The sequence below is a fragment of the Protopterus annectens genome, chromosome 8.part0, assembly GCF_019279795.1.
Source record: "Protopterus annectens isolate FY-2018-M chromosome 8.part0, PAN1.0, whole genome shotgun sequence".
NCBI classification, from domain to species: domain Eukaryota; kingdom Metazoa; phylum Chordata; order Ceratodontiformes; family Protopteridae; genus Protopterus; species Protopterus annectens.
The window spans coordinates 1,844,038,112-1,844,062,381 of NC_056741.1; the positions used below are offsets into that span (position 1 = coordinate 1,844,038,112).

Below are 24,270 nucleotides of genomic sequence, written 5' to 3' on the forward strand. Positions count from 1 at the left end.
TTAGAACATCCTTGTACTTTGTATAACTTATCCTAGGGGATATCTTATCAAGGTGAAAAGAAGTTGTAGTCCTACTGTATTCACCCCTTATTAGATGCATCATAGGATATGTAGTTCCCTAAGCACTTAAATCATCTCAAGAGACAGTATTTGTTCATCAAAATTAAAACGTAAAATATGAAACTATATAGTCCATCAGACTAGCAGCTGAAATTACAACTGCACATGCTTATAGCTTCTTTAGATAGTATAAAAATGACATTTGGCCGTGTAAATGGCCAAAAACAACATTTATAGCATGACAACTGAAACACCAATTAAATATCAGTTTGGGAGAGAATGTGATATAAAACAAGTGGAAAAAGAGGGAGTGTATAAAGACCTGGGAATAGTTGAGGGATCAACAATAAAGCATGAACAAATGAGAACAAAGCGTAGTAAGGAATACATGTTTTACAGGAGTAAAACTAGTATTGAAAACTGCCTTCACATCTAAGAATAAAGTTCAAGCAATAAATCAATGTGGCATTCCTGTTCAAACTTACAGCTTTGGGGTGATTGACCAATTTAGTTGGAGAAGAAAACAAGACAGCTACTTCATGTTTATCAAATAACATATAAAAACAGTGTATGACATGACTATATATTTGTTAAGCCACTCTGGCTGTGTAGAGGGATAAAGCCCTGACTACAGCCCAGATGACCTGGGTTCAGTTAGCATCTCAGGTGTCTGGCAGAATGGCAAGGAGGGATAGATGTGCCCAAAGTGTGTGTGTGGGGGGGCATACATTGATGACTCTTCCTAAAGGGAGGTATGGCCCAAAAAGGGGAGTTGTCCTTGGACGTGTATCAACAAGCACAAGGGGGAGGGTGGGGAAAGTGAGTGGGTCATGTATACAAAAAAACTTGTCTGGAAGATGGATAGTGGACTCTTCAGGATGCCCTTAGGTTGCTCGCTGCCCTGGCTTAAATTTGGACATTGGAACAGGGGGAGGGAGAAACTGGATTGCAGGTATGATGTGAGGCTCTGGGATGCCTATCAGAATGACAGCAAGTGAGTGGAAAAAAAGAGTATATCCCTTGGTCTGAAGGAAGTATGGGCCACATAGCAATTAATTACATGTACAGGTGTGCAGTTATGGGACAGCATATATATTTGTTTACAACCACTGGTCTAAGCATAGTCAAAGTTCCAAAACATCAAGAAAACAAGTCTAAAAAGACATAGTTGGTTAGATTAGCAGGAGCATTTCATAAGGGGGTATGAATGGAAATCTTACCAGAAATAGACAAAAACTCAGGCAACAACACAAAGTACAAAAAACAAACGAAAGAACATAAAGAACGTGACCAGAAGCAAAGAAATGAAAACTAGAAAGTCCACAACTCTAATGAAAGTATAGAGGACTCCTGGAACAACCACATTTTGATCGATATTTCACACTAAAATTACTAAGTAGAAATGAAAAATAAAAGGTAAATAATGACAGCTTAATACTGCAATGTACACATTGGTTTGCAAAATCTATTAAAAAAGTGAGAGATACAGAAAAGCACAGGTTCTCAAGTACAGATCTAAAAAAGTTACCAATCTTGTAGCTGGTTGTAGATTTTTTTTTTTTTTTTTTTTTTTTTTTGCTGAGGGTCTGTACACTGAAAGGCAAACTAATTTGATAAGACTGCTACATTGAGGATTTTGCAAACATATAACATATAGGTAGCCAAAAAGCACTAAAAATATGAAACACAAAACATTATAGACAGTGATGAAGTTTGGATCACATGGGATCCCACACAACTACCAGTTTAGAAAACAGATGCAAGAAAACAAATATAGTAGTCTAAGAAAAAAGGACAAAAGTAGCATTAATCATAGAAATAGCTACATCTAGTGATTATGGTGTCCTACATACTGAGAAACACAAATTCATAAAATACCTGGTCATGCAAGCATAAACTAAAGTGTCATGGAATAAAGATACCCAATTAATTCCAATAGGAGTAGAAGCAACTGGGCTGATAAAAAAGAATGTTTAAGGACGCTTGAATATGCTACAAATTTATTGTGCAACACCATATATATTGTAGAAGGAGGCAAGTGCCGAGAAGTGCACTCTTCATAAACATCATAAACTGAAGCAATGCTAATTTCATGAACTTTAAATGTACCTTAATTTGGGAATGTGGTCCATTCCTGTTACAGTATTAGAAACCATAAACATCTGGTGAAATTAAATAAAATAAACTATCTAAGGTATGTGCTGTGATAAGCTAGATGCCATATGCTCCACTCAGTCTCATGTAGGTTCCTAAGGGGTGATCTGTTCTTAGCCTTCAAAGTGTCTGAACTCCTTTAGTTAAATAGAGCCAATGGTAAGGCAAACAGCTACTCTATAGATCTAAATGTATGGCACTGCATTAAAAATATCAGATGAGGTGTCAGGCACTTAACTCAATGTGTCTGCCATTTCTGGAATAGTCTTCTTTTTGATATTAAGCAAGATACTTTCCTGGCAACAGTCAAAGCCAATGTGAAACATTGAATGAATAATAAGTTTTCATTTGGTGAAGCAAAACCAAAAACAAACTGGTGAACAAGGAAAAACGTCAACTCCTACTCTTCCTGAGACCAGGACAAAGAAGCACAAGAAACCAAATCATGTCCGGTGAACGTAGTTCCAGTAAGCTGTGAATGTAAAAATTGTCCAAAAAGCATTACTTCTAGCTGTAGTTTAACGCTGTTTATTAATCAAAAAAAGAGCGTTTTCGCCGTGGTTAAAACTACGGCTTCTTCAGAACAGAACATTCAAAAAGTACCGCCAGCAACTGTATAAATAGTACGTGCACAGCATGGCTTAGTAGTTAACTAGATTAAAGAAACAGTACATCAAAGCCAGGCTGTGCGCACGTCAAACACCAGTGTATAAAAATATGTATAATAAGTATAACAAATATTTCTAGGTCTGCATATAACAGTTTTGTTTAAAGTGCTGTTAGTGTAAATTTAATAAGTGTTTATTATACATATTTTTATACATTGGTGTTTGACGTGCGCACAGCCTGGCTTTGATGTACTGTTTCTTTAATCTAGTTAACTACTAAGCCACGCTGTGCACGTACTATTTATACAGTTGTTGGCGGTACTTTTTGAATGTTCTGTTCTGAAGAAGCCGTAGTTTTAACCACGGCGAAAACGCTCTTTTTTTGATTAATAAACAGCGTTAAACTACAGCTAGAAGTAACGCTTTTTGGACAATTTTTACATTCGCAGCTTACTGGAACTACGTTCACCGGACACGGTTTGGTTTCTTGTGCTTCTTTTTCCTGGTCTCAGGAAGAGTAGGAGTTGGCGTTTTTTCTTGTTCACAAGTTTTCATTTGGGATATGTTAGGAAAGTTTACTTTCCACTGGACATTATTAAACACCTACCAGTGCTAGGTGACATGGCTGAACTTTTCAATGGTCCGTTTAGCTCTAATTTTAGTATGAATGTATGAAAGAGCATTTTAAATGATATGCACAGGGGGTTTTACTATACAAAAGAAGATGAGGCTAAAGAGGCAACTCAAGTGGCTGATCAGGAAGGTCAATGTGGTACTCAGAAATGAAAAGGAAACATTCAAAAATGGTGGACTGAGGTAGGAAGGGAGAAAGAGAAGTGAACTGATATAAAGCCAAGGAAGGAAGTAGCTAAATGGATAAAAAAGGACAAGGCTTGAAAGGAGAGTAAGCTTATCTAGGGAGCAGAGCAGAGAAAATATTTTATTTCAGATTGTTGGACTCTGTTCCAAAGGACATGGACTCTGTGGAAGCAGACGTACTACTCCTGCTATGCTATATGGGTATTGTGGTGGTGGTGAGAGAGAGAGAGTGAGCGAGAGAGAGAGAGCGAGAGAGATAAACCACTGAACAGGACAGGCTATGGTTTGTAAAGTGACCAAGGGGATGAGGGACTGAGTAACAGGTGTACTGAAGGCTAATAAAAAACCTTTAGGTTCTGCTGCAGAATGTTTCCTCCAGAAACAAAATGCTTTTACGTTTAACCACATATCATGAGGAGGGAAGTTGTGTAGGAGTAACTTGGATATCTGTGACAAGCAGTCTTTGTTTTAACCATTTAAATACTGAAGGTTATTCTGTCTAGTCAACTGTCATGTTGTACTGTGTGTTAATGTATTGTAGTTACCTTGCACTGTTGGTATTGTGTCTTGGGCCTCCTCTTTCAAAAGCCCATGGAGTTCAACAGAGTCTCTTAATCATCAAATGCAGAAAAGTACACATAAAATAAATAAACACAAGTAACAGACTTATTAGAATTTAAAACATCTGCTTAAAAAAACTCTTGAAATTCAACTCAGGTTCTGTACTACTTTAGAAAGTCATCAAACACAATAGATGCTTTATATATAAAGTAGTAAAGTATGTAAGACATTTATTACATGCAAGAAAGCTTTATATGGGTTCATTTCCCTACAGTCCGAGATCCAGTTCATTGCCTTCACTTCTTCTTCTCTTTTCCTTTTTCTAGTCGCAGAGACCTTGAGATGAATCGACCAGGAACTGTTGCCAATGCAAAAACACTCAGGTGAGTCAGCGTGAAGGTAGCTGGTTTGTGTAGTTTTCCAGTTCTTCTTTATAAAAACTATCACCTGTTGGCAACATTAGACCATTCATTCCTTTTCCATCCCCATCCCACTTTGTCATTTGTGCTCTTGGTTACCCTCCTTTGAAAGCGTTAATGGTATACCTGAATATACGAACAAGTAAATAGTATCACTGCTCAATAATGTTTCTCTGAAAAAGTCTTTCATCATGTGCATCAAGCCTAAACTGTACTCAGTGCTGTTTTCCATTTACATGTTGCTTCCTGACTGTGGGCCTCTCTGTCTTATCTGAATATGAAATGACTGAGGCTCATCATCCCTGCACTTGTGTACAATTTTCTGAACTGTTGTCTGTCCTTAGAATTCTGTACCTGGTTGTGTATTAGATGTGCATCCACATATCATAGCTTAAATAATTGTAAGATGCATTGTGCTGCTTCTTTCTGTAAGGCAGCCCCCTCCCTTTTTTGCAGGGTAAAAATATTCACAACCATCAACTGGAAGGGAAGTTGTGAATACCTTTGTCCTGCCTACAGCAAATGTTACTCAGAGGTTCCTAACTGATTTACACCCCTAGGCACAGAGTTTAACATTTATACTATTTTATCCAGTAACTACCTAAGGACACTTCCATATGAATTGGTAGTTCTTTTTGAAACGTGCACATGCATTATACGGACAATCTCGCTTGTTATTTGTTTATGCCAAATATGCTTATGGCCATCATGTGTTGTACTAGGTTCTCATAATGCTCAAAATCTTCAGTAATAGTTGTAGATAAGACTTTCTTCTAACCTCATCTTCCTCATATGTACTCTGTGCTAGTATATTTACATAACGGTTTGCTATCATTATGTCGACGTGCATTTGCACGGCTATGAAGTATTCGAACATCAGATGTTCGAATACTTCATATTACGGCAGGTGACATGAGCGAAGGTTTGCATTGCGAATGAACTGTGCATTTGCAATTCTAACTTTCGGTCATGGGAGAGGATCGCGGTACAGTGCGGTTAGGGAAATGCATCCCTTTCCTCACTGTAGTGCGATCTCAGAGTTGGAATATTAAGTTAGGGGGTGTGGGGGGCACAGCCCCCACAGGGGGGGTGCAGGGGCACAGCCCCCCTGCATAACTGTGTGTTTCGGTTAGGTAGGTGATTATGGGAAGGGTGGGCGTGCTGTGTATACGTAAATGTCATAGCGACATTTTCGACAATACACCCTTGTTTTCGAGTTTACTATTATTCGAAAATGTTCATTTTCGATGCATAAATTCGAAAATAAAGACATTATTTATTTTTACTTTCGAATTTATGATAGTAAACCTTACATAACTACCATTTGTTAATATACACAAATTTATAAGTTTAGAGATGAAGTATTCATCCGAACCATAAGAATTCAACTTGTGTGGCATACTGTTTCCCTTGCCCTTGGATTTAGGTATTTTGCTAGGACTTTCAGGAATATGGTAGAATAGCCATCCCCATGCATTGCTATTTGAGTTTATGCCAGCTGATTCCTGCCAAAAAAAGTGGACATAGTAAGAAATGTAGTGTATGAAGAGGCATGGTTACACACTCTGAAAATGGGAAAAGCATAAACTTTTTAAGTGCTTCCCTAGCGTAGGACTCAGTCTTAACATCACTTAGAGTGTGCTTAACAAAACCTTGTTAAGGACACCCTAAGCACTATTAGAATCATAGGATCATATAGGAGATTAATAGGCTATCAACCTAGAGGTCATTTTAAGCCTAGCTGTTTCATCCCAATGTAATACCATGAAAATGCTAGCCAGTACCCAAGACTGGATTTAAAATCAGTTTGCATGCTAAAGACTAACAGCGGATAGTACCATCTGGCAATGAAAAGTGGCGGAAGGTAAAATACCTCTTAAAATCTGCTAGAACTTAATTTTTCCCCACTTACAGACAGAAGGCATAGCATAATTAAATATCTAATAACTTTAAAAGCTGTTTTCCTTACACCCACAGGAGAACTTTGTTTCTGTCTGCTGTACCTTTCATCTGTCCCTGACTTTTGATTTTCTGATAAATTTTTGAGACTTATAGAAAGTCAATAATGCCAGATAGTAAAGATTTTCATACTTCCTATTTTTCAGAAAATGGTTGTTGATGCAAACATGTTGTTTTATTAACTTTTTAAGTGAATTGAAGCAATATTTATTATCCCTAATTTTGATCTTTTGTCCTTCTATTATTTTTGGATTTATCCAGAATTCTTCAGCAAAGAGATTAAGAGGTGTGCCACTGTCTGACAGCCCTTGCTAGGTGCTTTACCCGCTTTAAGTGTTCTTGAGGTGAATTTATTGGCATCCATGTCTTAAACAAATAATTGCATTTTATAATTGGAGACTGGATCCTAAACCTCTTTTTTACATATCAAAATGCCCTCTAGAATGGATTAACAAAAGATTTGTGGCCTAAAATTAACATGTATATGGAGGGATGGCTTGTTCTAGAAGCTTTCCCAGTCATGCCCTTTTTCATTATGTATCCAGAGGGGTTTAATTTCTGGTCATCTCACAGCTATTGTGTCCTCTTGATCAGATTAACTGTAGACCTTCATGTCTGCAGGAGACAAGAGTAAGGTGGAGAACAGGTGAGATTTTGCTTGTAATGTGCTAAAACATTAGCAACTTTTACTGAGAATGTAAACAATATTGGAGTTAGAATGTCCATTTTAAATATTAACCTGGCTTAATATGTAAATTCCATAGTGGTAACCAGAAATGTCATGGTTATGTCTGGCCAGTTTTTACATTGTGGAGGTTTGTATTGTAGGTATATATCTGTAGTATCAGTGAAGAGCGCGTGGCCAACTGGTTCCATGTGTACAGTTTTGTCCTGGATACACATTACAGTACAATGTGTGTTATGTTAAAGCACAGTTCTCTGAAGTATCAAAATCTAAGCCTAAAAGATAACCATTGATGTTAATGCCCATTATGTATTATGTGCAGAATAAACAGGGTTAGAAGTTACCTTTTCTACTGCTTTTGTACAATATAAGTAAGTATGTACTACTTATCTGTCACAAGTAATCTGGAAACTTAGCCCTACTTCCCACAACATTAGAAGACAAACCCATTCTTCACTCTTATGATTCTGTGTTCTTTTTTCATCTTTTCACACAAAGTAGCTGCATTTTAGAGATGTTAGCCTTGTTTCAGAGGCATTTTATAGAATTCAACTTCAGTTTGGATTAAAGTATATAAATAACACCAAAAACTTTCCTCATTAACTTTTTGTAGTCCTTACATTATTATAGTGAATATTTCAGTGCTGATATGCAAACAGCATAAATCCAGTACTATCCTATCAAAAAATGCTTGCCATTTACAGTACATTTGTTCCCAGAAACAAGGGAGAAGGAAGATCTCTACCTGATTCTGAATTTAAACAACTTGGCTTAGATTTTAGACTACAAAATGTTTCAGATAGTTGTCTTTCAGACAGTTGCTTTCTTTTCCTCAAGGAGATAACTCACTATCATTTTAGGTCATACAGACACTTGACCTGAGTGTCAAAGTGTTTCCTCTTTATTTGAATATCTTGTAGTGAATTTGAAGATTACAGTTATTAAAACAGAACTCTTATTTTAGACATGTTCAGTGTAGGCTGCTTTGTTGGGAATGCTTTGTCTCTATACTTGTGCATCTTAACTGTAATATGTGGGATTTAAAGCTGACCTGGGGCATTCTTTAACACCCAGTAGTTGCAGTAAGCTTGTGAAAACTGTATTACCCTGTGGCAGGGCTTCATCCTAGTAAGAAAAGGGCACTGGAGTAGAATAAGCAAATGCAAAGTCATCCCCAGTGAAACAGCTGGCCCACAGCCTAAACGACAATCAGCTGCAAGCAATGATCAGAGGAAGCTCTAAAGTCAACAGAGACTAGGCTGAGGACCTGGACGTTGACTGGAGAGAAAGCACAAACGTTGAAGAAATTATGCAGGCTTCCACGAGGAAGAGAAAACAGGTGGAGTTGAAGAAGAATCTCAGAGCCTCAAAACAGCATGAGTGAGGACTACAGAATAGATATGTGACTGAGCCAGGTAAGGAGCATTAGGAAAGCTGTTGGTAGAAATCAGAAGTCCAGAATGTCATCAAATGAAAAAGAGAGGGTAAAAGCGGTAGATAGAAAAGACAGTCCAGGCTAGGAAGGAATACTGGTTGTTTAACAAAAAAAGCCAAGACAGGAGTTGCAGTATCAAAAAACAAGGCATCAGAGGCACTTTACCCACTTCTGGAAAGTGACTCAGATAGCGCAAAGAAACTCTATCAGGTTCCAGGACAAAGACAGAAAGATAAATAAGATAATTAGATACCTTTCATAAAGGATACCAGCAAGAACCTACTCAACAGTCCACAGGACATTAATGGCAGATGAAAGGAATACTTCCATCAGCTTCTGAATGAAGAACACCCCACACAAGCTGTACTGCCCCAGACGCAGCCTAACATGAGAGAAGAGAAGGAGTCCGTTCTAAAAGGAGTAAGAACAGCACTAAGGAAAATTAAGTCAGGGAAAGCAGCAGGCTCAGATATGGACACAGCAGATATGATAAAGATATTGGGTGAGATAGGGGAGTAATGGCTCCTGATAGTATTCATAGCAGTGTGGAGAGAAATGCATATCACAGATGACTGGAGAACAAGCATACTAGTGCCAGTGTGCACAAGAACAATGGGGACATTCACAACTGTGGGCAGTACTGAGGTATCAAACTCCTATCACACTGCATGAAAGTTCTGGAAAGGGTGACTGATAAAAGGATATGCAGATTAGTAGAAAGTAAGATGAGAGATTTGGATTCGGATAAGGATGCAGCACAACTGACCTGATGTTTGCAGTGCGACAGATAGTTGAGAAGAAGCTAGAGATGAGGAAACAGTCCAACTGGGTTTTCATAGACTTGGAGAAAGCATATAACAAGGTTCTGTGAAAGCTGATTTAGGCAGCCCTGCAGCTGTTCACACTATCGGAAATGTTGGCTGTATTAGTGCAAGCCATATAGAAGGACCCAGTGACTCAAGTACAAACAGTGTTTAGTTTCACTGTGTGAATCTGGGTTCCACTCTGAGCTTACTGATGTTCATACTGATAATGAACATTAGCAAACAGGTCAGAGAGGACAGATCAATAAAGCTGCTGTGTGCAGACGATGTGGCATTACTGGCAGACTCTGAGAAAAAATTTCAAATAATAATAATAATAATAATAATAATAATAATAAGGGAAGGGAATGGAATGCAAAACTAAAGGCACATGGGATGAAACTGTGTACAGATAAGAGAGTTGTAATGGTAGTAAATGGGGGAAATCAGAAGAAACTGAGAATTGAGACAGAAGGGAAAATAGTGGAACAGGTTAACAGCTTCAAGTATCTGGGAGGGGTGGTTGAGGAGAAAGGCAGTCTGAATGAGGAGCCTAAAGCTAGAATCAGAGGGTCTGCAGCCAAATGGCACAGAGTGTCAACATTTCTTCCTTAACATTCTACTATGAAACATTCCAGTGATCAAGCTTAAAAATAATTTTGTTAGTACATATTTTTAACAGTGCTGCCTTGCTAACAGGTACGTGTATTTGAGATCCAGCATAGTTTTATTTCAGATACATAAGCACTGGGATTAAGTTTGGAGAAGAATGCATATGAAACTAGTGCTGAAAAACAGAGCATTCAAATATATATTATGCAGCATAAAGAAGTCCACAGACTGTTGCCTCCACATAAAATGTATAAGCAGTAGTTTTATAGAAGTTATTCAAATGTTACTTTATGTCATTCCACAGTAGTTTGTCTTTTAATTTAAAAATTGCATGTTGTGCTATTATGGGATTAAATGTATTTTTTTCTGCAAAACACCTCAATATTTATTTGCATTGTTATATAACTAGTGCAAGCTCTAAACATAATTTGTTTATACTTTTGTTTCAGTTTACATTTTCTAGTTACATTTCTGTATGGCCTGTAATCAGTATTTAACATTACTTATTTTAAGTTAAAGTTTTTTTTTGTCTTTACAATGGATTCATACATTACTATGTCATTTGTTACAAGTCATCAAAGACAACAAACAGAACTGCAATATTTTGTTTAAATTTTGATCTAAGAAATTCATTCTGCACATTCGTAACTTATTTAAGTTTGTTAAAATGTCTTTTCAGCTGTTTACTAGTAGAAATCTTTTTATGCCTTTCTCTTGTCATGTGGATACTGTTATTAGTGGTCCAGGTCAACCTATGTCATTAACAAATATGTAGTTCTACATATTGTGCTGATCATACCTTAGCCCAAGTCAGATCTGCCTGCTATTTCATGAGCAGCAGAATTATTTTTGTTTAAGCTGAATAATGTAAACAAAATTATGGATAAGTCTATGTTGTCATTTTAAGCTGATTTATGTTTTATAGTCATATGGGGGTTAAAAGCATGTGAGTGCCCAAAGCAGTAATCTCTGTTACTCACACATATACATTTCACTACTCATTTCAGATAAAAAAATAGGTTTCTGTCCTTGCAGCTCTCCGCCTTGTATGAGAATGTTTCTGTCTTGCACTGGGGAGATATTTCACTCTGTCTTTCTATCTACTTGAAACTCTATACTGCTAACCCATCTGTGTGCACAAGACATGTTTAGAGGAACTTTAAACTTAGCAATTGCAAGGGTAAGTGAGACCCCTTAGGTGGCTTGTTTGATACAGGTCAGGCATGCAGATGAGGACTGCAGGCTTGTTCTAGCACTCCAGATCACTTTCTGGTGTCATTGCAGGATTCTGTATTCATTATTATTATTATTATTATTACTTGTAGTAGTAGTATTTCAAAGGTAATGCCAAATACTGGTCCTCACTGGCTGAAGAAGACAGCCTGCTTTTTGTTGTTCCTCTGTACCGAGCTGAGCCCAGTGACTCCTCTGTATAAGTTATGAGAGAATTAGGTTTACCATCTCATTTATGAAGACCCCCTACATGGAATCTTTGCTAATTCTTTCCTTTACTTTTGGTTCCTAGGTGCCCTGTCATGCTGGTTGTGGGTGACAATGCACCTGCAGAAGAAGGAGTGGTAAGTAAGACTTGTCACTTGAAGTTTTCTGTACTGTTTAAAACATTTAACTTTTTTATTCCACGGTCTTCAAATGTCTTTGACCCACAAAGTTATTATAAAATAATACTTACAATTTCCACAAATTATTAGGTCTTCTTCCAGTGAAAAGGCCAAAACAATTACAAGAATTACATCAAATAAACATTCACATTATGCTAAATAAAAAGGACCCAAACTTTGTGTATATAGTATGTACAATTCTTAGAAGCATGGCTGACTTTATCAGACTTTTTCAGCAAAGTCCATCTAAATTAAACAACTACTAGTTGAAGTGTTTTTTTTATATTGTTACATAGGGCAAACTGTCTTAACCCCACAGCAAGGTTAGTCAAATATTGGGGTAGATTATAAAATCTTCATTCACTTTCCTACTTTGTTGATCAGCCTCCAGAACAGTAGCTGTCTCAGCTGGTGCCCTGTATCCAACTCAAATTCGATGAGCCAAAAACAAAAATAAACAAACAGATAAAATAGAATTTCTCTGCTTAGACAACTATAGCAAGCAGTTTGCTAAAACTAGCAACTTGTTATAGTTATTACCACACAGTTTTGCCCCATTAGGTGCTTCAGCTGATCTGTAAATGCAGTATTAGCATTCTACTGCACTCCTGCACCACTTTCTCTGACAGCTTGCAACTGGGGCAGCAACCCCATTCACCCCTCTAGTTACGGTTCTGTCAGTCTCAAACCACTGGGCTTTACTGAATTGATCCTCAATGGATCAACCATTTATCATTCATGAGGTAACTGTTATTACTACAGTGGTTTATGAAAATTTGCAAAATTTGTTTATTTTTGTTAATAATTCAAAAACAAGTCCCATAGAATTAAAAAAAAACTGTTGAAATGTTTGTTTGAGCAAAGTTTATTCATTTAAGCCATTATCTTTGTATTTAAACATTTTGAGTAAGCAGTTCTATGAATGCATGCTCATCAGGCGGAGTAAAAAGCAATGGGGAAATGGGAAAACCTAGCTTATTTCCCAAACCAAATCAAACATTTTCATTTTCTTTAAATTTGTGTGAATTTGGAATTTATCTCTCAAGGATGGAAATGAAAATGACCTAATAATTCTCAGGGCCATTCTGCTTCTGTTTTTGATAAATGTGAATAGAATTTCAATTAATTTTAATTTCCTGAATTGACATTTTATCAGTGTGTGCCTGTGTACATTTAGGAAATTAATTATGTTTATTTAATATGTCTGCTTATGAAACCGTGCATGACATTCATATTTAACTGAACTGAAATTTACAAAAAGCAATCGCCATTTAAAATTGCTTGGTGTCAAATGGAGGATCATGTCATGATGGGTAAAACTGACAGTTATGCTTTATCCGTGCCTGTATAATTCTAGGGATATCCCATGTAATTTATAATATAGCTGTTAATGAAAATATGCATACTCTTTAATTTGCCTATATAAATATAGCAAGAAGTTCAGAAGTACTCTGCCTATAGAAACAAGTTCAAGTGTGCTTTGCCTAATGCTTATCACAATAATACGCTATATTACCTTATTCATTTTCAAAAATGACCACAGACCATGACTGGGGCAGATTTTTTTCATTATCAACAGAATATGTGTCTTATTCATGTTGACCATTATTTGAAGTTTTCAGGAGTCCTAAAGAAAATTGATTCCATCACCTGATATAGTCACACTGTATTCCAGATGGAGTTATATCACTTAATGGAATTCAGTACAGAGTTTAAAAGATTGACAAAACAGTGATAGTGAGAATTCACTGTGTTATGTCCAGCCCAACTATGTACACTCTATTAATCAAGCTGAGAGATCAGCACAATCTGTAAAGTATTTGATCAAGATTTCAGAAAAATAACAGTTGCAGTCCATGAATATAGGATTACAGTGTTAGAAGGAATTATGTATGTATGTTCAGCTACTTATGGGTTCTAGATTGTAAGGAAATATTCATTGGCTTCTTCACCTACTCCAGAAATCAAACTGAAACCTAAGTAAGACTTCAGCAAGACGCAGTCAGGTCAAATGTGCTGCTATAGCAACCATGTCATACCTGTTTATGATGTGAAGGAGAGAGGTGAGATGAAAATTCACCAGAACTCCATTGAGAATCAACCTGAAGCAGTTGCTCTGAAAAAATACGAGCAAACAGGATATTATGTTGTTCAGATTACATATGCCTAAGTACTGTGATACAGCATTAATTCACCCAAGACAATTGTGTGCTTTTTGAAGTATTTACAGTGATATCCACAGAGATGTTGACAGGATTATAACACTGTTTTTAACTGTCACCAGTGTCATCCATGCAAATAAGATCTTGAGTCCATCATCTTCTCCAGATAATGAAACTACAGAAGATAAATCTTCATCCATAAAGTGTTTGTTTGGAAGACCACTCAAGAAGCTATCTTAATAGTGTGACAGTTGATGAACTGAAGCATGGTCCTATCTTGACGTTTAGGAAATATTCTGTGATGCCTAGCTAATATGTTGCTAATCTGTTTATTATATAATGCAGCTAAATAAAGATCATATTTTTAAAGTTAATTCATATGAAAAAACTAGAAATCTGTTGTTTTTTTTAAATATGTGGTATTGTAATAATGTACTAAAAGAAACTGCATATACAAGTGATAATAATTTGGTTTGCAAAATATTTCTGAAGAAAATATTTTTCTTCTGTGTTAGCAGCTGTCTGTGTGGCACAAATGTTCCTATTAGGAGGGCTAAACTTCATTATATGAATATATAGTTATGTGTGTTTGTCTTAAGTTAATATGTTATGTGATTCTCTGGGGTATTTTTTTTTGATTGAGGTTTTTTATTAAAACAAGAAGTCTTGTAATATGTGATATAGGTTTCAATGTTGTTAATAAGAAAAAATGTATAAAGGAGTAACATGCCAAACATTAATAGCTGCATGTATCACAAAAGCTTAAGTCAGACATTTAAAAAGCTGCCATATATAACAGGTGGGAATAATGGCTTCATACCATAATGGTGACACTTTCCATATTGTCTTGGAATGTAATTGGTCTTACAGGTATAGACAAAAAGGAAAGAATACTTAATTATATTAAGAGATGCAGAGTGCAAATAGCACTGCTACAGGAAACACATTTAGAAGGAAATGGGCATGTGAATTTGATAAAGACAGGATTTCAGGACTGATATTCTGCAGAGTATGAGGGACAAAGGAAAATATTAGTGCTTATATTAATTGCTAGAGGAGATCCAGTAGTGATAGAAGAGGAAAAAGACAATAATGTATTTCTAGTAGTAAGGGGCTACTGACAAGGGATGATAATTACACTGGCATGTATTTATAGTTCATCTAAACTGCTATTTTGGAACTTAAAAAAATTGGGACAAATAATCAGCTTTCAGCAGGGAATATTAAAAGGTGAGGACTTGAATTTAATTTGCAATAATGAGGATGCATCTGGAGGGGTCTAGAAGGGAAAATATAGCAAAAGATGGTAGATTTCTGAAGTAATTTATGAAAATATTTAGTATGAAAGACATGACTTCAGTAGCAGAAACGTGAAGAGAATTTACATATTACTCCCCAAAGTAAAAGACTTGTTTGAAGTTATATTTCACAGGAACATGTCTGGTGAATTGAGAACTTTAATACACATCCAATAACTATTTCAGACCATATGCCAGTAATTACTAAGACAAAAATGCAGGACAATTTAATAAATTATCCAGAAGTTATTAGGAAAGATGGAAAGTACTCTAGAAATCATAGCTAGTGAGTGGGGTAAAATAAAACTGGAATTTAAAAATAGGGTAGAAATAAAAGAAAGAGATCTGGTTAGTAATTAGTAATAAGGATTATTTAGAGGGGCTGAAAAAGATTAAAGTATTACAAATTAAGGGAAATCTGACAGAACAAGAGGAGGTGCAACTGTGAGTGCTAACGATAAATTAAGGGAGTACCTGGATAATATGCATGAGTTTAGAAAGATTGAAGTTAAGCAATTGTTCTTTGACAATAACTCCAAGGCACAAACCCTCTAGCACAATGACTTAGCCAATAGAAAGTAGAAAGGATTGTTGTCAAACCTAGGGAGCCTATAACAAAAAAATAAATAAATAAATGACCAGTGAGCCTGTAGCAGTATTAGAGATATTTCAGAAATGTTATGAAAATTTGTGGATATATATATATAACGTATAGAAATCGGCACATCAATTAAAAACACAAATAGAAATATTTATTGAAGACTTAAATATTCAAGGTTAGAGGTAGAGGAGGCTTATCAACTAAAAGTTAAGATAGGAGGAGATGAGATAAAAATGTTGATGTATAACCAATCTATAAGAAAGTCAACAGGAATAGGTGATACTCTGGTGGGAGGGTGGAAGTTAGGAGGGAAGAAAGTGATAAAGATTTGGAAAGTTTTGTTTAACAGTATTTTAAAAGGAGAGCAGAGACGAATGTCCTGGAAAAAAAGCTGGGGTAGCTGCAATATCTAAAGATGGTAAAGGTTCATCCACCTTCAGATAATAGAACAATGATGATCCAGAGGGAAGCACACTGTAAGAAAATACCACTGTAACTAGTGGGTCTTGATGCAGAGAAAGTATTCAACAGGGTAAGCCTGGATTTTATGAGTAGGACAATTGGACATACTTGTAATTCCTGATACAATAATAAAGTTAATTAGAATATTTGAGGAATCTGATACAAAAATTAAAGTGGGAGAATTCCTCTCTGGTAAGTTGTGTCTGAACGGAGGAACCAGACAGGGGAGTTTTCTTTTCCCTTTGTTGTTTGTGTTTTATTTAGAACCACTGACAAAGAAAATAAGGGACCAGAAATTCATGGATATAATTGGTATGACATTCAAGAAAAATTGGCTTTATTTGCAGATGATATTATTTTGTACCTGATGGAACCAGAAAAGGACATGTCAGTGTTGTGGAATGTTCTGAGACATTTCCATTTTTTTCAGGATATAAAATTAATGAAGATAAAACAAAGGCTACAGCTATAAAGTATGTAGTCAGATATGAATTGGTCCAGCAGTGCCCATATTTATTGGGACATGCTAAAATGAGATATTTAGGATTATGGATTAAAAAGGATTCAGTTATGGCAGTTAAGGATATGTGGGAAGATATTAAACAAAAGATAATACAAAAACAGAAACTGGATGCTTTTGCCTATGGCTATAGATAGCAGGATACAAGCATTAAAATGTTTTTAGTCCCTTTAGTTTTATACATAGGTCAGGCATATTTTTATCAACCAGAGGATAAGTTGTGGACAGTAATTAATAAAGAGGTGAAGGCTTTTATTTGGAAGGGGAAGAGGGCAAGAGTCAAGTGGACTAAGTTGATCCTCCTAACAGGACAATAAGGTTTATGATTACCTGATTTGAAGGGATATTTTAGAGCTACTCAGTTAAGGCTCTTATACATAACAGAAGCAGAAAGGTACAATCCAAAGTGGAAAGAAATGATGATGAAGTGGGGGGATTCAAGAAATAAGGAAAGAATGAGATATTTGATGTAGATCCTTAATGAGAATAACAATAGTCATACAGAATATTATTTTCATAAAGCAGCAGAAAGTATACTAAGAAATAAGCCAACATGGGAATGGAGAAAAGAGAATCTGCCGATAGGGGTGACTGTAATTAAGGATACACAAAATAGATAATATGGGGCAGGAATTTACCAGAAGAAGCTGGCAAAGAAACCAAGGTATCGGGAACAAATAACTGGATAAAGAAATGTAATAGAATAGAAAGTGGCCAAAAAGACATTTGGATTGCAGGATAGTGATTGCCTTCCCAAGGGATTTATATCAGAGTGTAGACAAAGAGAAAGGGATAGGAGGAAGCCTTAATTAAAGACCTGCACTGGTTGAGTTTTTAACTGAATCTCAAGCAGAAGCTGCTGTTAAAAAGGGATAATAGTAAGGCATATAAAGTATTGTATGATAACTATAGGAATCAATCAGAATAGGTCAGAAAAGAATGGGAAGAGAGATTAGATATGGAATTCACAAAGAAACAGTGGGAGGACATATGTATGGCTCCCAAATATGCAACAAAGTCTAGAAGAGTTAAGATTTATGCTTGGAAGTGTTTGCATAGATACTTTCATACCCCAAGCAGACTCCAGTTTTTCCCTAGGTAAATGGGAAATATTGGAGGTGTGATGGGGAACAAAGTGGTAACTGGGAACATGTCCTTTGGGAGTGTAATGAGTTGGCAGACTAAAAATTCTCAACAGAATACTCTGTCAGTAATACCGGGTGAGGAAATGAATGTAACTATGGAAATGTGTTTGTGAACTGGGATACAGGATCTGAATTGTCTAGACGTAGTAAAGCCTTGTTAAGTTTAAGCTCTTTCATCCCTTTATTTTATACTAGAACTTCTTCAGAGTTAAAATAAAAGGGCAAAAGTGGTTAGTTTGTGATTCCTAGCGTTGGACAGCCTTTCTTCACTGGCTTTTGTGGAATTGTTTGGAGTTTAGTTGTTTTTTTTTTAATTCTATGCTGTCTTGGTTAGCCTTGTTAAATTTAATTCTGGACTGGTGGCTGCCAGAAAAAGCAATTACCAAAAAAAGGAAATGAAAATCTAAACCAACTATACTTGAAGTAGTGAATTTTGTAACAGAGATAAAAGAACAGAAAGTGGGATGTTTAGAAAAGGGTAGGAGTAACTTAACAGAAAAAAAACTTCTGGGAACAATACATGCAGAAAAATGTTTTGGGGGAGGAATGAGATTTAAGAGATGGCAGACACTGAATAATTTATGTAATGATGCCTAGATTATAAGATATATAACAATAGTTGTAATGTATAGTGTTTGCAAATGTGAATTTGTTAATATGGTTTGAATACTTTTATATTAATTTAAGTTTGCATGTGTCACAAGTTTTAATTAAGTAAAGGTGTTAGGAAATGAATATACATTTCTTGTGAAAAATGGGAGATAATGTACAGATGTGTTTCTTCATAACTTAAAAGAAAAAAACTAAAACAAAATGGTCTTGTCTGTCAAATCAGAAATAAACCACAAATGCTGAAAGTAATAATCTAGTAGGACAGAAACTTGTGGAATCCCTACAGAGATTATAAAGTGCTCCTTTAAGTTTGGAGTACCAGTATAAGGTCCATGTGGTACGGTGTCCTGTTTATTATGATATAATCAAGAAAGTAAAATCTGGTGGAGTTAGTAGCAGAGGGCATCCTAATGCTTGAATGTCATTCTTTCAAATTTTGAATATAGATATTCCACAGGAAGTAGCAATATGCTGGCTGATTCTTTTTTATGACTTAAGTGTTTGTTGCAGAGACTCAAAATGCACCTTTAGCTTTATGTTGTTGTCAAGAGGGCTCTTCTAAAACTTCAGTTGAGTGAAAGAGTTACAGGAGCCATTTCTTTTTTATTATTTTTTATTAGTTTTCAGGTTTATATTTGCTATGAAGTCTTACACTGTCTATCCGCCTCCATAATACACGTTAAAAACATTTAGTACATTTGTTGTGACTGGCACCAATCTTGTCTTTCTGACAGTCACTCAACTACTTAATTAACTCTAGTTATCCAGCCCTCTTTGTTGCTTACAACACCTGCCTGACCTTTTCTGCAGGTTTTAGTTTTACTTAAACTTTACTACTGTATAGTTACATCCTCTTGAGGGTCCTAGAATTCGTAAACATTTGAATTACTAAACCAGTATCAGTTACATGTTTTCCACACCTTTTCAATTTGAAGACATTAGAAAGAACTGTAATTATGCTGTATAATGTACACACTCTTGTTCATAACAGTATGGGATCACTGTTAGTGTTATAACAATATATAGATGTGTACCAAGAATTACCTTTCCATTTCAGCTTTGTATATCATAGTTTAAATACTCTTCTGTGTGACTTTCAGGTGGAGTGCAATTCCAAGTTGGATCCAACAAATACCACCTTCCTGAAGGTAAGAACTTTTACCAGAATGCTTCTTGTTGTTTAAATGTCTTTTAACAATTGAAGAAAATGTCCATAATGTAAATTGATTGATAGACCATGTGATTGTGTTGTATTCCTTATGTTGCAGTGGTACATATGAGGTCTCCACAAAAATGTAAAATGCCTTCTAACCCACTTCATTTCGTATCTACATGACTGTAATGTGTAAAAAAATGAATGTGTGCTTCCAAGTATATCTATCAACACTAGTATGTATGCAGAAAATGTATTTATTGTCTCTCCCAACTGTCAAGCTCTTTTCTAAATATTCTAAATAATTTACTTGGTTACTGGCTGGTTGCCAGTATGGCCAATAGCCATAAGAGTTATGCTGAAATTACCCATTACCAGTGATAGTTTGGATATTTTTTGTTTATGTTTTGCACTGCCCACATTCCAGCGCCCATGTTCTGCATACAGTGACAGCATTGCTGCAGATTCTGCAACCTGTACAGCAGGCTTTCTGGCACAATATCAACAATTTAACTAAACTAGGCAAACAAAAATGGCTTCCAAATCCTTGTGATACTACTACCAACATTGCATGTTCTTTTAATAAGTAGTCTTTGGAAACTTCTGTCTTTATAGTGTAACAATACTCTTTGTTCAGCAAAATAGAGACCACTACTCAGAATAGCGTGTATGACTTTCACACAGTCTCAGCCAAATTAAGAACCTGAAAAAATTAGCCCCTGACGACACACGATCCTGACTGCCTAGGTATAGCTGCAGCTATGGTCTTGATCCTCATAAACCGATCTGTCAAGGAGCACTATGTATTTATTCTGTGGAAATAGTCAAATATAATTCCTTGTCATCCAGCGGGCACATCTAAATTGTAGGCTTGTAGCAGCACTGCCACTGTTCTCTAAAATCCTAGAAAAATCCATACACAAGCAACTTTTAATTTACTTAATGAAAAGCAGCTTACTGTCTTATGCATATCCAGCACATTTTTAGACCTGTCATAGTACTAAAACAGCCCTGCTCACATTCCTGGTTCATAGTAATACATGGTTAATTAAAGCATTTGTCATAACAATATTTGTAGACATACAAAGCTTTTGACAATTTAACACACCGTCTGCTGCTCTTTACAACTAAATTAATTAAACTTCAGTAAGAAGGCTACCTTGTGGCTCATAAGCTACCGCAGTCAAAATATCTTAATAAATGATATCATTTGATACTTTTGATACCATTCCCCACTCAGGAATTATTGATAGACTCACCAAACTAGGCAGCAACCCCTATATCACTAGCTGGGTTCCAAATTGGCTCACAGATAGAACCCGCAGTGTGGAAGTAGCAGACTCCAAGTCAGACTGCCGACCAGTCACGAGTGGAGTCCCACAGGGATCGGTCCTGGGTCCTCTCCTGTTTGGCATCTACTTCTCAGAAGTCCAGGCCAACATCAAGGGACTCTGGTTGACCAGGTTTGCTGATGATTGCAAGCTGGCAGTCATTATTAACTCCCTAAGTGATGTAGACATCCTACAGAAAGGCCTCACTGAGACCAACAACTGGTGTCAAAACCATGGCCTTAAGCTTAATGCCAAAAAATGCGTCCCCTTTCCCTTTGGGAAAAACTCAGTTCCCACTAATTAGCACATTGATGGTAGCCCACTGAACACTGAAGGTGTCATAAGAGATCTGGGGACACAGGTTGACAGCAACCTCTCCTTTGACCACCACATTGCCACTCTGGTCAGACAGTCCTTCTATGTGGCACATCTCATTACCAAGGGTTTTGCATCCAGGAAGAAAGAGGTTATCATCTTTCTCTACTCTTCCCTCATTAAACCAATCATCGAGTATAATTCCCCATTTGGCATGTACCTCACTAAACAACTGCAACATCTGGAAAGGCCACAAAAGTACCACATGAAGAGGATCCTAGGCCTTAAATACATGCCCTACATGGACAGACTCAAAAAAACTCCAGCTTTTCTCTGTCTCATATCGCCTATTAAGAGGCGATCTCTGTTTGACTTACAAAGCCTTGTCTGACCCAGCCCTGTTAGAAATGTTACATCTAATGAAATCCCAATCCCTCCGCACCACATGCTCCAGGGACCTCAATCTCATTACTACAATCAACAGAACATGCTGGTTCATAACCAAGAGACTGCCCATGGTCTGGAATAGACTTCCCATACATGTCAAGCAAAGCACCTCACTGGCCTTTTTCAAGAGAAATCTTGATGAGTGGATGGGAAATAGAAAGTTCACCCCGGGGATCACTGCTGTGGCTGTACTTGATAGAGGCACTGAGAACTAATGGCAACATGATGCCAGGGCACTTCTATGGGCTAGGCTTGTAAAGGCTCCAGGGCCATTGGCCTAGTACACACCTATGAACCTATATGTATAAGGTTCATCTATAGCCACTGTGTTACAATATGCAGATATCTCTACATTAATATGTAATGTTACCATAATAGACCAACTCTTGAAACTACACAGCAAGCTTTCACTTTGCTCAAATGATAGTTAATTCAATTCTAAAGTATTACTAAATTCTAATAAAACAAAGCTGTTGTTATTCACAAATACCCTCACAATACAACATACAGTGGACGTTTCCATAAAATCCCTCAGCAACATAAACATATATCAAAACAGTAGAACATACTAAGCTACTGGAATTATCTTAGATAGAAATCTTCTGCTTGATAAGCATGTAGAGTATGTGATAAGTAAATCCAACCAGAAATTTGGCTTGCTGTATAAATATATATGTTCGATCCCACATCATGCTGTGCCAGCCATAGCACAAACACTGCTACAACTGTCCCTACTATATGCCTGAGTCATGATAAGAATATTGAGATGTAAAATAAATAAAATAATAAAACTTGTCTACAATGTCCTTTACATATCATATAAATACTCAGTCCTGTCAAACATCATACAAATATACACTCCAGCAAAATCACTTTGATCACATAATAGAAGTCAAATTCATTTATCCATCTAGTCATCCATTCCTCCAGCCTCATCACCCTTTTCCATTTTTGCTCATGGGGTTCGAGCATCACATCAACAGTAACCATCATCTACAGCTAGCATTCACACTGCTGGGTGGCTAACTATGCAGCAGTTGCTCTTACACACACACACACCCACACACACACACACACACACACACACACATGCACACGTGTGCGCACACATGCATGCACAGTCATACCTGTGGCTAATTTAGACTGCATTTCTTTGGTATGCAGGAGAAAAACCCACACAAATACAGGTAGGACAGGCAGACCCCACACAGATGGCACCCAAGTCGGGAATTAAACTGGATAACCTCTTGCTGTTAAGTGACAATGCTACCCATTATGCTACCCCCAATGCTAAAAAATAGAGCACACAACAGGCATGGGGATTCACTGTGCTCCCCACTATAGTCATCAAATGAAGCATCATACGCCCTAACATTAAAAATGAGTCTGCTACAACAAACTCCATAACTAAACTTAAAACGGTGTCCCTAGATAAAATCTTTTACACTTACATTTGCAGCATACATTATAAAATGATGCCTACAGTCTGCTTTCCCCTTTAAAATAATACTTAACCTGTTTTTCCAGATGTGGTAAATACAGCAGTTTGTTTAATATAATTACCAGTACTGCAGCTTTTACCTTCACATGTACCCTCATTGTTCATTCCTTTGTAAACATCTTTTAAACAATGACTGTTATTAAACCACTCCCTTAGGATTTTTCCTCAACTTTATATAAACTGTGGGCAATTTGTTCCCTAGGTAGGTTATCCTTTGGGTAAATGAGTCTAGCCCTCCAATATGTTTATGTTACAGTGCATGTTGAGAACTTTGAGGTGAGAGCTCCTAATGTTACCAGTGTTTCTGAGGTGGAGATTCTAGTTCAACAGGGCCTTTCATAGCCTAGAGGATTTGTCAGGGATCTTCACTTAAGAATCATTGTAAGAAAGAAAATGTGAGTAGGTTTTAATCTGTCTGGGTAACTAAAGGATCTCAGTCTTTGTCTTTTTTTGAAAATGTTGCAGTCTGTTCTAGACTAGTAGCGTGCATGTATCAAGCAGAGTGAGATAAATGTTTACTCAAAATATCTAAGATTTCATAGCAAAAAAGCAAGGTAAGATATTGTTCATTTGTTTCTGCCTTTGATGGGGAATAGATTAACTAAGAGCCAATCAGTGCTTTGTTTGTGATTAACTGAACATGGAGGATTATGACCGGGTCTCTGATCATAGACAGGATGTTATGTGCTTGTGACATGGATGTTAAAAAATTCATCTCAAGAGAAATAAGAAAGGTGGTTAATAAGTCTGTTTATTGATTTTGGAGCGTAATCTATTTGCAGCATACACTACAAAGTTATTATTTCAGGGGAAGTCCCTTTGACTGAGGTAAAATTGTTGGGAGGATGGCCTTGTCCTATAATCATGCAGTCAGAGCAATAAGCCAGTCCCTTTGGACAGATGTTACAAAAACATGCGCTTCAGGGCAGGAATATAACCACTGACCTTGGTTGTTTGACCAGCCTCACCCCATAGCAAAGGTCTCATGC

General features: G+C 36.7%; 1 protein-coding gene across 5 annotated transcripts in view; it reads left to right on the forward strand.

The window, feature by feature from the left end:
- Window positions 1-24,270, forward strand: part of NDRG4 (NDRG family member 4) — a 1,570,634-nt gene that overhangs the window by 1,479,699 nt on the left and 66,665 nt on the right. For all 5 annotated transcript variants that reach the window (XM_044081333.1, XM_044081334.1, XM_044081335.1 and 2 more), the window contains 3 exons: window positions 4,529-4,585; window positions 11,641-11,692; window positions 19,635-19,682. In XM_044081333.1, coding sequence (XP_043937268.1) covers window positions 4,529-4,585; window positions 11,641-11,692; window positions 19,635-19,682 — 157 coding nt within the window. The remainder of the gene's footprint in view (window positions 1-4,528; window positions 4,586-11,640; window positions 11,693-19,634; window positions 19,683-24,270) is intronic.